This window comes from Peromyscus californicus, unplaced genomic scaffold (genome assembly GCF_007827085.1).
Source record: "Peromyscus californicus insignis strain IS unplaced genomic scaffold, ASM782708v3 Scaffold_4__1_contigs__length_199733344, whole genome shotgun sequence".
Classification (NCBI taxonomy): domain Eukaryota; kingdom Metazoa; phylum Chordata; class Mammalia; order Rodentia; family Cricetidae; genus Peromyscus; species Peromyscus californicus.
Window position 1 is genome coordinate 162,179,462 of NW_026294562.1, and position 18,616 is coordinate 162,198,077.

General features: G+C 49.2%; 1 protein-coding gene and 1 long non-coding RNA gene across 6 annotated transcripts in view; one reads left to right on the top strand and one right to left on the bottom strand.

The window, feature by feature from the left end:
• Positions 1–21: 21 nt before the first annotated feature.
• On the bottom strand, positions 22–15,513 carry LOC128124693 (uncharacterized). Of its 3 annotated transcripts, XR_008222938.1 has the most exons (6): positions 15,240–15,351; positions 13,924–14,043; positions 11,328–11,496; positions 6,799–6,862; positions 3,911–4,069; positions 22–1,891 (listed from the first exon to the last, which is right to left on the bottom strand). It is a non-coding gene; the product is annotated as an uncharacterized LOC128124693 (long non-coding RNA). The 3 variants fall into 3 exon arrangements; XR_008222939.1 differs by lacking the exon at positions 15,240–15,351 and adding an exon at positions 15,401–15,513 and having other exon boundaries at positions 22–4,069; XR_008222937.1 differs by having other exon boundaries at positions 22–4,069.
• The window catches only part of Ryr1 (ryanodine receptor 1), a 132,607-nt gene continuing 123,527 nt past the window's right edge, over positions 9,537–18,616 (top strand). For 2 of the 3 annotated variants that reach the window (XM_052761259.1, XM_052761260.1), the window contains exons 1-4: positions 15,305–15,649; positions 16,994–17,098; positions 18,225–18,299; positions 18,379–18,457. In XM_052761259.1, the coding sequence (XP_052617219.1) occupies positions 15,416–15,649; positions 16,994–17,098; positions 18,225–18,299; positions 18,379–18,457 (493 nt within the window). In that variant the 5' untranslated portion in view covers positions 15,305–15,415. Of the gene's footprint in view, positions 9,588–15,304; positions 15,650–16,993; positions 17,099–18,224; positions 18,300–18,378; positions 18,458–18,616 lie in introns of those variants that run through there. The other variant, XM_052761262.1, reaches the window with a different exon arrangement.

Below are 18,616 nucleotides of genomic sequence, written 5' to 3' on the forward strand. Positions count from 1 at the left end.
ACACACACACACACACACACACACACACACACACCACACCAGCTTTAAAAAGTGTGACTGATATTTATGTAAAAACACAGGCTCAAAGGAAAAGTCTGTATTTCTCTCTTTTTTTAATTTAATTTAATTTTTTAAAGTCAGACTTTCATGGAGCTCAGGCTGGCCTCGTACTCACAGTAAACTTCCTGCTTCAGCCTCCAGTATGCTAGGATTACAGGTGTGAATAGCATGGCTGGTTTGAAGGACACCATCTATACCTGGAAAACATTTTCATGGGTTTGTTTGTTTGGTTGGTTGGTTTTTTTTTTTGTAAAACCTTTATGTAGCACCTACTGTGTACCATCTACTTCTCTAAGGTTTTGGGGGGGTTTAGTTATTTATCTATTTTTTTTCTAAAGGTATACTCATCTTTCGTTGTGTTTTATTTTGACTTTTAATCATGTGTTTGTGTGGGGCTGCATGTGACTATGTGCTCACAAGTACTGGTACCCTTAGAGGAGGCTAAAAGCCTCGGATCCCCCTGGAGCTGAGTTCCAGGCAGTCGCGAGCCACATGGCCTGGGTGTTGAGGTCTTCCGCAGGAGCAGGGCAGCCCCTTGGTTTTCACTTTGATATTAACTCAGTGCACGGCACTGTTTTTTGTTGTAGATCAGACTGACCTCGAATTCTCTTTGTAGCTGAGGATAAACTTCCACCTCCATCTCCCAAGTGCTGAGATCGCAGCTGTGGCTCCCCATGCCTGATTCACACAGTGCTGGATCTGAACCTCGGGCTTTGTGTGTCCTAGGCAAGTCGTTATCAACAGAGCCGCATCCTCCACTCCCAAGGTTATCTTTTTATAAAAATGTTACTGATAGAGGTAAACCCTGAGCCGTCTCTCCAGCTCCTTCATACAGTTTTAAAACAGACAAAATGACTGGGTTTTGTTATTGTCTTGTTTTGTTTTGTTTTTTTTTCAAGACAGTTTCTCTGTGTAGCCCTGGCTGTCCTGCAACTACCTCTGTAGACCAGGCTGGCCTCTAACTCAGGGATCTGCCTGCCTCTGCCAGGATGACTGTTTCAAAGCCCTGTCCCTTTTCACTGCCCTCTTAGGCTCTGTGAACAGTACTATACACAATACATTATTCGGTTTTGTCTCCACCGTTTCCTGTATATATAATATAGTTTTGTACCCATGGAAACGGACTTTACTCTTGCGTATGTATGTTTTGTTCTTTTATCTAAATGTATCATGCTTGACATATTTTTAATTGAAGTACCAAAAAAAAGCACACACTGGAATTTAGGCTGAAGAGTTGTGACTGGCTGAGGAAACCCCTACGATGCTCACATCAAGGACAGGAGATCAGCTAGGCCTAGTGTTACACACCTCTAATCTCTAGTGCTTGAGGTGATGCTGGAGGATCGGGAGTTCTAGGTCATCCTCTGCTACTTGTTGAGTTTGAAGTCACCCTAATCTAAAGAGATTCTGGAAAAAAAAAAAAAAGCCAGGTGATGGTGGCACACGCACTCAGAAGGCAGAGGCAGGAGGATCTCCGTGAGTTTGAGACCAGCCTGGGCTACAAAGTAAGTTCCAGGACAGCCAGGGCTACATAGTAAGGCCCTGTCTCGAAAAACAAACAAAACAAGACAGCCCAATTGTGGTGGCTCACATACTTTTCATCCTAGCACCTTTGGTGGGGTCGGGGGAGACAGAGCTCTATGAGTTCAAGACTTACCTGGTCTACACAGCTCTAGACTGGGGCTACCTAACCCCACGCCTCAAAAGAATCCAAAACCAAAAATGTCAAATGACTCCGGAACGTTCTTAATCTCTCTTGGTGCCCTTGTCTTCCATCACCGCCTGCCACGGTTTATCTGCAGTCTCATTTGTAACAGAGTAGTTTTATCTGCTTTAAAACTGTTAAGGAGGGGCTGGAGAGATGGCTCAGCAGTCAAGAGCACTGGCTGCCCTTTCGGAGAACTGGAGTTCAGGTCGCAGCACCCACATCCCGTAGCTCACAACCATATGTAACTCCAGCTCCAAGGGGATCTAATGCCCTGGCCTCTAAAGATATTGGCACACACTCACGTACAGACACAAATGCCTGCACTTAATTAAAAAATAATAAAAACACATCTTAAAAAGCGCTGTTTGTGCGTGCCCTCACGGACTGTGTCAGGTTTCTTCCATTCATCTTTCTGCTTTTGTTAGTGTTACCATGTTATTCTATTTGGATACACGTCCCCGCTTTTTGTTACTGTGTTGCCTTTCATTGTGTGCTAGTGCATGATTGATTCATCAATTTTCTTACAATGGACAGCTGAGTTGCTTTATGGCTCTATTAAAACCAGTACATTTCAGGGCTCGAAGGATGGCACAGTGGTCCTCCAGAGCGCCCAAGTGCAATTCCCAGCACACACATGATGGCCCGAAACTGTAACTTTAGTTCCAGGGGATCTCTACTGGCCTCTGAGGAACCAAGCATGCACATAATAGACGCACATATATGCAGGCAAAACACTGATATGTATTGCCAGAAGAGGGCTGTTTTGTGTTCTGAGACAGGCTCGTGTAGCTTAGGCTGTCCTTGAACTTGCAATGTAAAAGAAGGATGGCCTTGAATGCCTGATCCTCCAGCCCCCACCTTCCAAGTGCTGGGGTTCCAGGTGTGTGCTCCCACTCCTCCAAATGCATTTGTTCTTACCACACCACAATGGAACCTAGAGCCTGCACATTCCAGTGGGTGCACTCCCACTGAGCCCTGATGGCACTACTCAAGCATTCCGCTCTTGGGGAACACAAAGCCTGCAATTCTGTAGGGCAGTTTCCAGGAGTAGAATAAATGGGCCATAGTAGAATGATTCTGCCAAACCTAGTACTTTAAGTGGGTTCAATGGAACAGCACTTTCAGGAGAGTATGTTTGATCCTTTCTTTTTCATTGAAAGCGTTCACCATTGGGCATCTTTTTACATAGCCAAGAAGGCCTACTTTAGTTCTCTCTTCAAATGAAGCGCCCTGGTTTGGTGCTCCCTCTCTTCACAGCTCTTTGCCTTCCCCTGTCTCCAGCAGTGCAGTCCTTCAACAATACAGAGCCCCGCCGCTTTCCCCCAGCACCAGCTTAGCCTCCAGTGTGAGAGTATCTCCAAGGCCCAGGGGTGCAGAAAAGACCCCAAAGAAGGAGGTGGGAGAGGGCCTTGGCCCTTGTGCATAAACACTCAGCCTTCAAGGCCCTCTGGATGACCATTCCCACCCCTAAGAATGCTCGTGACCACAAAGGAAGAGCCTCTGAGTCAAAGAGCAGAAACCCACAACGGGGAAACACGCATCTGATAGCATCAGCGTAGATTTCTTTCCACGAGGCACCACGGGACCAATATTAGCTGGCTGGAGGGGAAAGGTGTTTGTAATGTTAAAATTCCAGAAAGTATCTACAAGGTCAAAAGAACAGTTGTAAGTCAAGACACCAGGAGAGCAACTCCAACAGAAAATCAGCTGGCGGGATGATTCCTCAGGGCATAAGAAAGAGCACTTGCTGCCCAAGCATGAAGACCTGAGTTTGGATCCCCAGCACTCACATAAAACAGCTGGGTATAGGGCTGCAGAGATGGCTTAGCGGTTCAAACACTTTCACAGTGGTTTAGAGCCCTTATTGCTCTTGTGAAGGACCAGAGTTCAATATCTCCCTACCCCCAACCCCACACCCATGTCAAGTCATCCATAGTGGCCTGGAATTCCAGCTCCAGGGGATGCAGCATCCTCTTTTTGGCTTCCTAGGGCACCAACACAGATGATACACACACATACATTTTTTTTTTAAGCTGAGTGTGGTGACTGGAGAGATACTGTAATGGTTATAATGCATGTTGGGGAACAGCAAGCATGCACCGGTTTTGATCCCCAGAATCCACATACATGCTGGGTGGATACGGTAGCTTCCATGTGATTTCCAGAGCTCAGAAGGAAGAGTGTGATTCTCCAGCAAGCCTGCCATCTCACCACTTGGGAGACTGAGGCGGGAACGTCAGGTGTCTGAGGCTAGCTCAGGTTACACAGCTGTCACTGTCTCAGACGAGCCAGCCGTCAAAACTAAAAGGACAAGAAATAGACAAATAGGAAAACGGGAAAGTGGGCAAAGAGGACGATCAGGTTGCAGTGACTCCCAAATTTCTGACAGATCCCAGAGAAAACACTGGCAATCATTGACATCTGGCTAGTCACTAGTCAGTCTATAAATCTGTTAAACATTAGTAGTCAGGGAGCTGGGGCGACGGCTCAGCCAGTAAACAGCTCGCCACACAAGCGTGAGGACACGCGTTCAAGCCCCAGCATCCACCCAAGAAGCCAGGCGAGGCCTGCTCTAATGCCAGCGCTGGGGAAGCAGAGGGGTGGATCCCAGGGGCTTGCCGGCTGGCCACCCAGCCTATCCTGATGGTGAGCTCCAGGCCAGCTGAGAACAGTGCCTAAGCTGGTCTTTGTCCTCCACACACACGTGCACACATGCTCATCCACAGCAACGTGCACCCATGTGACCCCTACCTCTCACCATACAAATGAGAAGTTAGAAGATGCCAAGTGGAGGCTGGGAGATGGAGACTGGAATTTTTGCATGGTGACAGCCATGGTGAGAGCAGGCAGCCACTCCCCAGGCTGCTTAGAGGAATTGTGTATGTGGGTGTGTCACCTAGCAGTCTGGTTCTGGAGAGTGCATACCCAAATGGTGCCAACTCCATAAAAAGATGTCTCTCTTCACTTTTCCCACTATTGAGATATCTGATGCAAGTAACTTCTTAAGGAAGGGTTTGTTCTGGTTCTACTGTGAAGGTCCTGACCACCATTGCGGGAGCAGGAGGCAGCTGGTCATGCTGCATTCGAAAGCAGGACACAGAGAGAAATGAATGCTGCTCTTCAGCTTGTTCTCTCCTTTTTATTCATTTGGAGACACCGAATCTGTCTTCCTCAGTTAAGCCATCTGGAAATGCCGTCCCGGACACTCCTGAGGCCTCTTGGCCTTCCTAAGCATTCCCAAATCCAGTCAAGGTGACAATCTGCATTTACCATGTCATGTGACACCTGCAAGGACAGTTAGAGGAGCCAGAGGCAGCTTCGGTGTCCACCCCAAGGGAAGGGTGGATAAGCAGAAAGGGACCTGTCACCAAGAAGTCCCTCGAAGCCACCACGGCCATCCACCAGGTGTCCAGAAAGCAACAGGGAAAAGCCTTGACACATGTAGTGATGACTAAAGAGCTAAGAAACACTATTCCTATCCTATGATATAATGAATAGCTCCACATTCTGTACAGAACATTTAAGGAAGAAATACCACACAGCTATATAATATATGAAGTACAACACAAAATTATATTGTACCTATAATAAACAATATATATAAAACTATGTTATAGATATAATAACATATATAAACAATATATATATAAAACTAGATAATGTACTGGATTATATCATTTAATAATGCAATATAACTTGTTAATCTCAGCACTCAGGAGGCAGAGGCAGATGGATCTCCATGAGTTCAAATCTAGCCTGGTCTACAAAGCAAGTTTGAGACCATCCAGGGCTGCACAGTAAGACTCTATCTAAAAAAAATGTAATACAGCCGGGCGGTGGTGGCGCACGCCTTTAATCCCAGCACTCGGGAGGCAGAGGCAGGCGGATCTCTGTGAGTTCGAGGCCAGCCTGGGCTACAAAGTGAGTTCCAGGAAAGGCGCAAAGCTACACAGAGAAACCCTGTCTCAAAAAACCTAAAAAACAAAACTAAACAAAAAAAAAAATGTAATACAAACTTAAGATGCCATTTCATACAAGTGTATCATTACCAGTGTTTAATAAGCAACACCCGCATTGGAAAACACTTCATTATAGTTTTGTTGAACTACAGAATACTGGTTTTAATTGTGTGTGTGTTCATGTATGTTACTGTAGGTGTACATGCTGCAGCGTATGTATGGAGGGCAGAGGACAACCTCAGCGTCATCCTAACTTTCTGCCTTGGTTGAGGCAGGGTCTCTTCAATGTTCACCTCTACACACAGGCTAGCAGGCCAGCAAGCTCTGGAGATTCTCAGCCTCCACCCCCGCCTCATGGTCCACCCCTCTCTCATGGTCCACCCCCGCCTCATGGTCCACCCCCCTCTCATGGTCCACCCCCGCCTCATGGTCCACCCCCCTCTCATGGTCCACCCCCCTCTCATGGTCCACCCCCCTCTCATGGTCCACCCCCCTCTCATGGTCCACCCCCCCTCATGGTCCACCCCCCTCTCATGGTCCACCCCCCCTCATGGTCCACCCCCCTCTCATGGTCCACCCCCCTCTCATGGTCCACCCCCCTCTCATGGTCCACTCCCCTCTCATGGTCCACCCCCCTCTCATGGTCCACCCCCCTCTCATGGTCCACCCCCCCCATGGTCCACCCCCCTCTCATGGTCCACCCCCCCTCATGGTCCACCCCCCTCTCATGGTCCACCCCCCCTTATAGTCCACCCCCTCTCATGGTCCACCCCCCTCTCATGGTCCACCCCCCTCTCATGGTCCACCCCCTCTCATGGTCCACCCCCCTCTCATGGTCCACCCCCCCTCATGGTCCACCTCCCCCTCATGGTCCACCCCCCCTTATAATCCACCCCCCATCATGGTCCACCCCCGCTCTCATGGTCCAGGCAATGGGATTACAGCTGCTTGCTGCAGTACCCTGATTTTATGTGGGTTCTGGGGATTTGAAAGCAGGTCCTTAGGAGCTGGAGAGATGGCTTAGTGGTTAAGAGCACTGACTGCTTTTTCAGAGAACCTGGGTTCACTTACCAGAACATACATGTCGGCTTACGACTAGCTGTAACTCCAGTCCCATGGGACCTGCAGCCCTCTTCTGGCCTCAAACAAACAAACAAACAAATAAATAAAATCAGCCCCTCAAGCTTGCTCAGCAATCATACCATCTCCAAAATATTGTTTTGTCTAAATATGCTAGCTGAGGGTTTTATTATTGAATTATATATCCTCAGTCATTTGTTTATTTAGGTTTTTTTGTTTTGTTTTGAGACAGGGTCTGGCTGTATGTAGAGCAGGCTGGCCTTGAACTCACAGAGATTTACCTGCCTCTGTGTCCCTAGTGCTGGGACTAAAAGGCATGGGCCTACGCCCTTTTTAAAAGGTGTATAAATACACATTTTATTTGTTTGAAACAGGGTTTCATGTAGCCCAGGCTGGGCCTCTAACTTGCTACATATCTGGGGATGAGCTTGAAGTCTTGATTTCCCTGCCTACACTCCGAGGGCTGGGATCACAGCCATCCACCATCAGGTCTGGCTTGTATATATGGTGCTGGGGACTGAACCCAAGGCTTGCACATACTAGGCAAGTCCTCTACTAATCTAACCCCACCCCTGCCTTAGTTTATCTGTCAGATTTATTTAACGCCAAGTGTATGGGCATTTGGCCCGGTGCCTGAGGAGGTCAGAAGTGGGAATCAGATCTCCTGGAACTGGAGATACAAGTAACTGTAAGCCACCATATGGGTGCTAGAAATGAAACCCAGGTCATCTGCAAGAGCAGATGTGCTCCTAATTCCTGAGCCATCTCTCCAGCCCCTAAAAACAATTTAAATTACATTAAAAAATGTGGTGTGTGTGTGTGTGTGTGTGTGTGTGTGTGTGTGTGTGTGTGTGTGAAGAGGTTTCCTATGCCTTGTGGAGGTCAGAGGTCAACTTACAGGAACCCTTCTTTCATTCTATTCTGTGGGTCCTGGGGTCACATTCAGGTCGTCAGTCCGGGGGGCAAGCGCTCCCACCAGCTAGCCGTCTTGTTGGCTCTTATTTACTTTATTTATTTTTTGAGAAAGATGATCATATATAGGTTTGTCTGGCCTGGAACTCCTGGCTCTTACTTTTTGCTTTTGAGACAGTTTCATGTAGCTCAGGTTGGCCTGAAATGTACTATGTAACTAGGACTGATCTTGAACTCCTAATCTTTTCACCTTTACTTCCTAAATTGGGGGATTTCAGGCATGTGCCACCACACGGCTAAATTAGAAAAGTCAAATGCAAATATGGAGATGCCAAAGGCTAGCTGCCAGGAACCCCACATTTAGGTCCAGATCCCCAGGTCAGCACAAGGTGCCTGACTCCAGCTCCCAAACTCTGTCTTCAGACTTGGCACTGTGAGTGTGGTGGAAGTGTGACCCCCAAAGGTTGCTGTGAGGACTACAGGACATTTAGGAGGTCTCTGCAGGGGCCACGTGTTTTATTTTCTGCTGTTAAGGACGCCAATAATAGCAGGGTTGTGAGACATGAGTGATAATAAAAAGATCTTAGCTCACACCTGAAATGCAACAGGTGGGAAAGAGACACCAGCTGGGACGATTTCAAAAGGCAGTTTTTAGTTCAGAGGCGGGGACGCATTTCTGTGATCTCAGCACTAGGGAGGCAGACGCTGGGGGATGTCTGTGAGTTTGAGACCAGCCTGGCGGACAGGCAGACAGACAGACAGACAGACAACACACACACACACACACACACACACACACACACACACACACACACACACACACGTTGTTTTGAGATAGGGTACCATGCAGCCCAGGCTGGCCTCTAACTTGCTATGTAGCTGAGGGTAACTTTGAGGTACTGATCCTCTTGTCTCCAACTTTCTGAGCGCTGGGATTACAGATGTGCACAGTCACACCCAGTTCACGTGCTGGAACCCGGGTTTTTGTGTAAACTAGACAAGCACGCTACTAAGAAAGACGCACCCGGAGCCCTGCTTTCGTTTCTGTTCTGAGACAGGGTCTTATTATGCAGCATTAGCTCCAAATCTGCAATCCTTCTGCCTCAGCCTCTGCAGAGCTTGGGTGACAAGCGCGTGCCACGATGACGGGCCCGAACTGTGTGTGTGTTTTAAGTTAGTAGGTGTGGTGTGCATCCAGGCACAACCGTGAGATTACGTAGCAAGGGTAAACCCTTAGTTCACCCATTAAGAAATAACAGAACTAGGACGGGAATGTAGCCCAATGGCAGAATGATTACCTGCCATTCACACCGTCCGGGGTTTGAACCACAGCACTACATGAATCAGATGTGGCCACAAGTTCAAGGTCATCCTTGACTACAAATGCAGTTTAAGGCCAGCCTGAGGTACATAAGACTCTCAGAGAGAGGGAGGGAGGGAGAGAGATAGATAAGTGACTAAATAAATACATACATGACAGACAGAACTATGGCATCTCACAGTGACTGTGGCCACTGAGCTACTTTCTAGACACCCGCACCACGGGGAGCGAACACCTTCCACAGTTTGTGCTGTGGGCGGGGTTCTGGACAGGGGCGTGGCCCATCCATCCTGGCCCAATGGGTGTCACGGGGGCGGGGACCTCCTTGCATCTGGGTCCCGCACCAGTTCGCTTCCTGCAGTTCCATCTACCTCGCGGGTGCCTCTGGTGTCCCTAGAGGTCTCCGACCCCAGCCCTCCCTCAGCCCACCCGCCCAACCTGCAGCCCCCTCTCGCCACCCTCAGACCCTAGCCCGGGACAACGGGGGATTGCCATCATGGGTGATGGAGGAGGAGAAGGCGAGGACGAAGTCCAGTTTTTGCGGACGGTACGTTTTGTCTGGGTTAGGAGGCTTTGTGGGAATTTCTCGCTGACCTCTTAGAATCTCTCTGTCTCTGTCTTGCTTGCTGGTGGTCTCTGAAATCCGAGGTCACTTTGGGTGGCTGTCACTTCGTCGTGTCTGTCTTTTCTCGTCACTTTTTTGGCCATAGAGAATTAGCAGGATTTGGGAGGACTGAGTGGGGAGGGGGAGATCGATCCTCAGTTGCCCTCTCCTGACAGGAGAGATTTGGGGTCACTGAGGGAGGACCCCCTCCTGCCATCCTGGAAGCAGGCACTTGAGGAAGGTGGTTCTAATTCTTGGGCTTAATTTAGCTGTCCTCCACCCCCACCCTAGCCCTGTTCCCTTCTTGCTCCAGGCTCTGACCTATTTAAATTCTTGGGAAGGGGGCTGGGGTGGGCTGGACGACACTTTCTCTTCAACTCCTAGCCTTCGGTGGTCTCCTTGGGGGTCGCTTGGATCTTGAATGTTCTTTCCTTGGTTTTGGTGAGGGTAATCATGTCTGCTAAGACTCTGAGGGTGTCTGGGTGATGTCTCCCCCATCTCCTTGGTATGTCTTGTGGTGTCTCGGTCTTTTGTCCCTTGGCTTCAGCCCTCTGAGTTTTGCTGTCCCTCTGGTCCTGTCTCCCTGAATCTCTGATCCCCAGCTGGGGGCAGGGATGGGACTTGGAACAACAGGTGTCTCTCCCAGAATAGCCCTCTTTTCTGGGCTCTGGGCAGGGGACAGGGAGGGACAAAAGGGGGAGGGGCTGCCTCTTTCTTAGTCCTTCATGCCATACCCTCCTAGGGGCTGAGATGGAGGTGGGTATCTGAGCCTGGGAGATGGTCTCTCTTTCAGGCCAGGTCTGCTGACCCTGCACTGTCCCTCTCCCCTAGGCCCCGGTCCATGCAGAAATGCTGACGCAGCATTCCTGACCCAGAATAGGACCCTGGCAGGCTGGGTCCGGTTTCTTGGGAGGGAGGAACAAACAGCTGGGACTGGTAATGAAGGATGGCGACAGCTGGATATGAAGCCACTGGAGGAGGGCCTCTCCGCAGCCCCAGCCCCTTAGCCTACACCGTGGGTTTGGCCTTCCACAGCCTAATAAGCCCATGGCTGTGGCTACCGGCTCCTGAGCAGTCACTCTGCTCCAGGCCCAGTGCCCAGGGCCTCAGCCTCCAGAGGCATCTAATTACATTCTCACTGCCCTATCTTCTGAGGTAGGGCCCTATCTTTATCTCCCTGGGAGGTTTGAGGGAAACCAAGCCCCAAGTGGTAAACTTGCCCAAGGTCAAGGCCAGGAAGTGGCATCTCTGAGTGCCCAGGAGGCAAAGTCTTGCTTTTACCAGGGGGAATCTAGGCCCAGGCTTGCCAGGGTAGACGGTGTCAGGCCAGGCTGGCCTAGGCTCGGTCGGTCTGTTTTCCTCAGTGTTATTGAGGTTGTGTGGTACCTTCTTCAAAAAAAAAAAAATCTCTTTAAAAATCATATCCCACTTATAAGAAAGAATCTGTATTGCAACCCAGGGTGCATTGGGTTGTACCTACATATTCATAGGTACTATTAAACAAAAAGAAAATTCCAACTTTAAAGCAGGGTGTGGTGGTATACACCCATGGTTCCAGCGTTCAGCAAGCCGAGGCCGGAGGTCTGAAAGTCCAAGGTCAGCCTGGGCAACACTCAAGACCCATCAACTTGGTGGCATAGTTGACAAGCAGCAAATTTTACCGATTGAAAACAGTTAACAAACCTCAGCACTTTTCTGAGAGGGGGCAGTGTTGGGGAGGGTTTCGTGTACCGAAGCTGGCTTTAAACTTGATACACAGCCGAGGATGACCATGGACTCCGGATCCTCCTGCCTCCACCTCCCAAGGGCTGGACTTACAGGCATGTGCCACCATGTCTGGCTTCAGTGGGCTCTGAAAAAGTATGCAAACCAAGTAATCACCGTCATAATCGAGGCAGAGAACACTTCCGCTACCCCAGAAAATCCCTCCTGCCCTTTGCAGCCCCCCCTGTCCTTCCGTCATCACACAGACCCCACTAGTCACCACTAGAATTTCACGTACAGTGTGTGTGTTCATTTCTCTCTTACTGCTTAGGATATTTTTGAGAAGTAGCATGTATCTAGCCTTTTGAGTGGAGCTTATTGGTATCCTGTTTTACGACTATATTGCAGTTTGCCTGTATCTTCACTTGCCTGGTGCACACTGAGGTAGTCACATCTTCAATACTACAGACAACCCCAGTAAACATTCACACTCACTTTGCGTAGCCCTGGCTAGCCTAGAACTCCCTATGTAGGCCAGACTGGCCTCAAATTCACTAAGATCTACCTGCCTCTGCTTCCCTAATACTGGGATTAAAGGCACGGTCACACACACCTGTTTTTGGGGAAGTGGTTTGAGAGAGGGTTTCATTGTGTAGCCCCAGCTGTCCTGATACTCACTCTGTAGACCATGCTGGACTTGAACTCACAGAGATCCACCTGCCTCTGCCTCCTGAGTGCTGGCATTAAAGACATGAACAACCATATCTGTCTTTGCACACCTATTTTTAATAACAACTTTCATAACATGTCATTCACCTTGATATCAGACTGGGCATGTTATTTTCTTCTTCGTGTTCTATTTTCTTTGATATTAAGGGTGCTGGCAATAGCCCTCCAGATCACTTCCCTTGTTTTGAATATAGTGACCTCTACCTCTGCCTACACTGGGATCTCTCAGGATCTGGTTAGGTCAGAACCTCCAGAGGTCAGGGGCCTGGTTATAAGTGCAGGTTCTCTGCGGACCCCAGAATAACTGAGTTAGGTTCAAGGATGAGGGTGGTGGTACTGGGGTGCTGGGGCACAAGGAAGCTGGCTTTTTTCATTTGTTTGTTTTTTTGAGACAGGGTCTCATATAGCTCAGGCTGCTCTTGACCTTGAATTCCATGTCCTCCTGCCTCTACCTCTAAAACATTTGGAATAATTAATAGGCATTGTACCACCATGCCTGGCTTTGGAAATTGCACTATTTTATTGTATTGTATTGAATTGTATTTTCTGTTCTTCTCTGTCCCTCATCTACCAATTATCTACTCACTTAGTCATCTATCTCTCTCTCTCTCTCTCTACCTCTCTACCTACCTACCATCTAACTATCATCTATCTATCTATCTATCTATCTATCTATCTATCTATCTATCTATCAATCATCTATCTATCTATCTATCTATCTATCTGTCATCTATCTACCTACCTACCTATCTACCTATCATCTATCATCTATCTATATCTACCTATTTATCATCTATCTATCTATCTATCTATCTATCTACCTACCTATCATCTATCTATCATCCATCTATTTATCTATCATTTCTCTCTCTCTATCAATCATCTATCTACCTACTACCTATCTATCTATCATCTATCATCTATTTACCTATTATCTATCTACTTATATATCTATCTACCTAGCTATCATCTATCTACCTATCATTTATGTATCTATCATCTATCTACTATATATCTACCACCTATCTTCCTTCCTTGCTTCCTTCTTTCTCTCTCTCTCTTTCTCTTTCTCTCTCTCTCTCTCTCTCTCTCTCTCTCTCTCTCTCTCTCTTTCTTTCTTTCTTTCTATCAAGATAGGGCCTTGCTATATTATCCAGGCTGGTCTTGAACTCCTGGACCCAAGTGATCCTTCTATCCCAGCTTCTGGAGTGATGAGAGTACAGGTATGCATCATTTCAACTGGTTTTGCAAGCAGCGTTTAAAGCCAGGTTCCTCCCCCTTCCCTCTCATGCAGGAGAGGGTGGGCGTCAGTACTGTGTGATTAGGTTTGCTATAATGATCATATTCCCGGTTCTCATTACATCCTGGTTTTGCCATTCACTTGCTCTCTCTGCTTGGGAAAGTGATTTTAATTTTTTTCTCTAGCTCAGTTTCCTCATCCGGAAATGTGGAGAGAGAGGGAGAGAAAAAAAAAAACAAAAACAAACAAACAAACAAAAACATCCACTAAGGACTCCAAGGGCCCATCTAAGTGTCTCTCTGACCTCAACGCATCCCTCATCCCTGCTGGTCCCATCTCACTTTCCATTCCTCGACACCCCTGCACCCACTGGCCACAGGCCTTTGCATAGGCTGCCTCTCTGGAACATTCCCCATAGATGACCAGTCCTGCTTCTTTTCTATGTGGACAAGGCTCAAAGGTCAAAGGTCATCTTCTTGGAGCGGCTATATGTCACTCCCCCCCTTACTGATGCTTTCTTTGCCTTAATACCACCCTGTTATATCAGTCTGGCTTATGTTGTTCTAGAACGCCTACCACTAACAATAAACTTATGTATTTACTCACCTGTTTATGCATGATCTACGAGTAAGGATATCAGCTCCTTGGAGGCAAGGCTTCTCTACTTTATTCAATGCTGTGTATTCAGTGCCTAAAACAGTGCCTGGCAGGCACCTCAATAAGTGTCTGTTAAATGAATAAAAGACATAAGCATAAGACAACCAGTAAATGCTTGCTAAATAGTGTTCAAGTTATAGAATTACTACAGATACCGAGATGCCCAGCATGTACCAGCATGCCAGAGATACCAGGACAGAGCAATTATCATTAGGCCATGCTTCTGTCCCCTCCTGGGTCGGGCAAATGGATTGAAGACTGCCCATGTGAATTGACACTCAGGATAAGAACATGTCTATCTGACATGCTTGGGAGTTTGGAGGTCATGTGATTTCTGGCAGGATATGTTACCTTCTTTAAAAATGTTTTCTTACCTTTGTTTTATGTGTATAGGTGTTTTGTCTGCATGTGTGTCTGTGTACTACATCAATGTAGTGCCTTTAGAAGTGGAGGAAGGGGGGCTGGAGAGATGGCTCAGTGGTTAAGAGCACTGGCTGCTCTTGCAGAGGTCCTGATTTCAATTCCCAGCAACCACATGGTGGCTCACAACCATCTATAATGAGATCTGGCGCCCTCTTCTGGCCTGCAGGCACACATGTAGGCAGAACACTGTATACATAATAAATAAATAAATCTTTAAAAAAAAAAAAAAGAAGTGGAGGAAGGTATTGGGTTCCCTGGGACAGGAATTACAGATAATGTAGGTGCTGGGAATTGAACCTGGGTCCTCTGGAAGAGCAGCCAGTGCTCTGAACTACTGAGCCATCCCTCCAGTTCCATTTCTAACTTTCTTGAACTAGTTTCCTCTGCTACAGAATTTGCTGGGCATAGTGGTATACCCCCGGAACCCCAGCATTTGGAAGGTGCAGGCGGAAGTGTTAGGAACTCAGTGTCATCCTTGGCTACAAGGCAAATTTGAGGCCAACCTGGGCTACATGAGACTCTGCTGCCAAAACAAAACTGCTGGGAGGTGGTGTTGCACGCGCCTTTAGTCCCAGCACTCGGGAGGCAGAGCCAGGCGGATCTCTGTGAGTTCGAGGCCAGCCTGGTCTACAGAGCGAGATCCAGGACAGCAGCCAAAGCTGCACAGAGAAACCCCGTCTCGAAAAAACCAACAAAACAAAAACTAAACAACAACAACAACAACAAAAACAAAACATTTAATTTGTAAGAAAGTTGATACTTTCCACAGTCCACTGTGTCACTTTGCAGAACCCTCGTTAGGAGAGGAGCTAGATTTTGATTCTAATCCTAACTCCTCTTACCCCATGTGAAGCCAGGCGTGGAGACACACCAGTAACTCCAGCTACTCGAGGGCCTGAGACAGGAGTATCTCATGATCCTGGGAATTCAAGGCAAGCCTGAGCAAATTAGGGAGACGCTGTCTCAAAAGAAAAATGAATGAATGAGCGAACAACCAACCAACCAAATAGATCAATAAATGGAGTCTGGCTGGTGTGGCGTGTATCTTTTCTACAAGGGGAAAGAGACAGCTCCAAGGCACGCAGAGGCTTTGCTGGTCCCGCCGGTGAACCTTGTCCCTCTGTTCTCCCAGGATGACGAGGTGGTCCTGCAGTGCAGCGCCACGGTGCTCAAGGAGCAGCTCAAGCTGTGTCTGGCCGCTGAGGGTTTCGGCAACCGCCTCTGCTTCCTGGAACCCACCAGCAACGCGCAGGTCTGTGTGCACCAGGCGCGGAAGGAGGGGCAGGTCGGGAGGGCAGGGTTTTGAGTCCTAAAAGGAAGGCTCTGGAGCCGGAAAGGGGGAAGCTGACAGGAGGGAGTGGGAGGGGCTAAAATGGGGAAGGGGCGTGGCCTGAGGTGGGACGGGAGGAATCTGAGACTGGTAGAGTCTGAAATGGGCGGATTGTGAGGCGGGGCCTGAAGGGGCGGAGCCCGAGATGGGGGCGGGGTCTAAGGAGGGGCAGAATCTGAGATGGTGGAACCTGGCTCGAAGAATAAAAGGCGATGCCAGAGGTGGGGAGAGACTTGAGGTAGGGTCTCTGGAGAGAAAAGGGCGGGGCCTGAGGTGGGGGTAGAGTCTAATGTGGAACAGGGTCTCAGGCAGGTGGAGAGGGGATTGAAGAGTGAAAGGAGGCGGAGCCTATGGTGGGGGCGGAGTCTTAGGTGGGTGGCAAGGTGTGAAAGGAAAGTGAATGAGGGGAGGATTCCTACGGGCACAGAGAGCGGAGGGTCTTGGGAAGGAGGAGCAAGGATCAAAGGAGGAGGAGAACTAGGCAGTTTAGAGGAAAGGGGACCTAACAGGAGAGGACAGGGGCAAGAGATGGAAAGAGTGTGTGGCCTTAGACAGCAAGGGTCTGAGAAAGGGCTCTAGACATGGAGCGAAGTTAGAATCTGAAAGGCAGGTGACTTTGGAATCAAGAGGGTCCAGGCGTCCAGGAGAATTTTAGCAAGGGTTTGCAGGAGGGCGTGGAGGCCAAGAGGCCAGAGAAGCCTGAGGTCCCAGGGTGAGGTATACTCAGGGTGTGAGAGAGGAAGGGACCTGCAAGGAGCGCCTGGGGACTGAGAGGAGATGGCCTCTGGTGGAGGAGGTCACCAGACATCTGACCGGCAGGGAGTTCAGGAACCTGAGGGGACAGTGTGTCTATCTCCCTGCGGTATGACTGGAAAGGCAGGGATGAAGGCTAGAAGTGGTGTTCTTCTAGGACTGGAGAGATTTGGGGTGATTTGCAGGAGCTTCCTGCAGAGGGAGCAGGGTCAGTGTGATGAGCCAGTCAGAGGGCATCCTATGAGACCAAGGGGCATGAAACAGTTGAGTGACATAGGTGATCTGGAAGTTTCTGTGGAGTTGGATGAGTTGGAGGAATTTGAAGGAGGAGACTGAAAGGTGTTTCCTGTGATTTTGATGTTTCTGATGCCTGGCTGGGGCCCCTTGTGGGGTGAGGGTGGGGTCTGGGTGTCTGGAAGTGTGACTATTCAGGTTAAGGGACAGACAAGGCACAGTGGGGAATGGTGCATGAAAGTCTAATGACCCGAGTGATGTTTGTTGACCCCACCTCAGAATGTACCCCCTGATCTGGCCATCTGCTGCTTCGTCCTGGAGCAGTCCCTGTCAGTTCGAGCCCTACAGGAGATGCTGGCCAATACTGTGGAGGCTGGTGTAGAGGTAAGGCTCCCCCTCCAAGGAGCAGGGAACAGGGACAAGGATGGATGAGGGGGCCTGTGGGTCATTCACCATATGCTCTTCTTCCTCTCTCTGCCCTGCCCCCGACAGGCCCTCAATTTGGATAAGTGGGTAGGTCTGGCCTTGGGTGTCATGTTTTTCCCATCACTCCCGACCCCAGGCCTGCTGCTCAGGCCCACATCCTGAACACAGGGGCTGGAGGATTTCCCCCACCCCAGATGTCAGGGGCTGTGGAGCCCAGAACAAGCCAGGCAGGAAGGAAGGAGGGAGCAAGGGGCTTCTGAGCCCCTGTTCCCTGGCCCATTCCTTTCTCTTCTTTTCTATCCTCCTCCCCAGCCTGCCCGTCACTGCATGGGACCTCTTCCCTCACTTCCCTCCATCCCAAGTGTGGGTCTGCCATAGGACCATGTGGCTCCATGACTTGGCTCCCTCAGAGCATGGGCATGGGAGAGCCATGATGGAGGCATGATGCCATCAAGGAATTGGATGTACCTCCCTCCTCCAAAGAGCCAAGTCTTCTCATGCATGGGAGTGTGTGGCAGCACTAGGGAGTCACTTTATCCCAGTGACTGAGAGTCATGTGACAAGCAATAGTTAAGACTGTGCTGTGCCAACAGGCTATGGTTCAGTTCTTTTATGACAGGCTAGAGTAAATGGGATACTGGGGTTCTCTTGAGTGTCCTTAGTCACCTGGAAGATTCATACACCTTGGGTGATGTCAGGACCTGGTTTATAAGAGGAAAGAGGCAGGATGGCAGAGTGGGTTTTGTAGTTTCTGTTTTGTTTTTATAGAACCTCATGTATCCCAGGCTGGCTTCAAACTCTCTAAGTAGCTGAGGCTGACCTTGAACACCCGATCCTCTTGCTTCTGCTTTCCAAGTGCTAAGATCACAAGCTTCTGGGTCTTGGGGAATATAAAACACTCCATGTCTAGGTTTCTCAGAGACAGCCTCTGCTTCTACAGATGGGAAAATGGATGCAGGCAATATGTTGGGTGTTTGAGCATTTCATGGGGTTCATATATCCACCTGTGAATAAGCCATATGTTTCGGAAGGTGCTAGAAATCTGGGCATCTGTGCTTACTCTGCACCGTCTCTTCCCCGGTAGTCATCCCAGGGCGGGGGACACAGGACACTCCTGTATGGCCATGCCATCCTGCTCCGGCACGCACACAGCCGTATGGTGAGTACATTACCCATGGATGCAGGCGAAGGAGAGGGTTCAGGCCTCCCAGGAGGCTGACCTCACTCTCCCACCGTAGTACCTGAGCTGCCTCACTACCTCCCGATCCATGACTGACAAGCTGGCTTTTGACGTGGGGCTACAGGAAGATGCGACAGGTACAGGGGCTGTGGGCAGGGAGCATGGTGGGCATCCCAAGTCAGAGAACGGAAAGTATGCACAACTCGACAGGCGTGCATGAGGCTGCACTGGAGCCAGGAAGAGGGGCCTGGGCACGGAGGGTCTGAACAGATGGGTGGACACATTCTATACAGGAA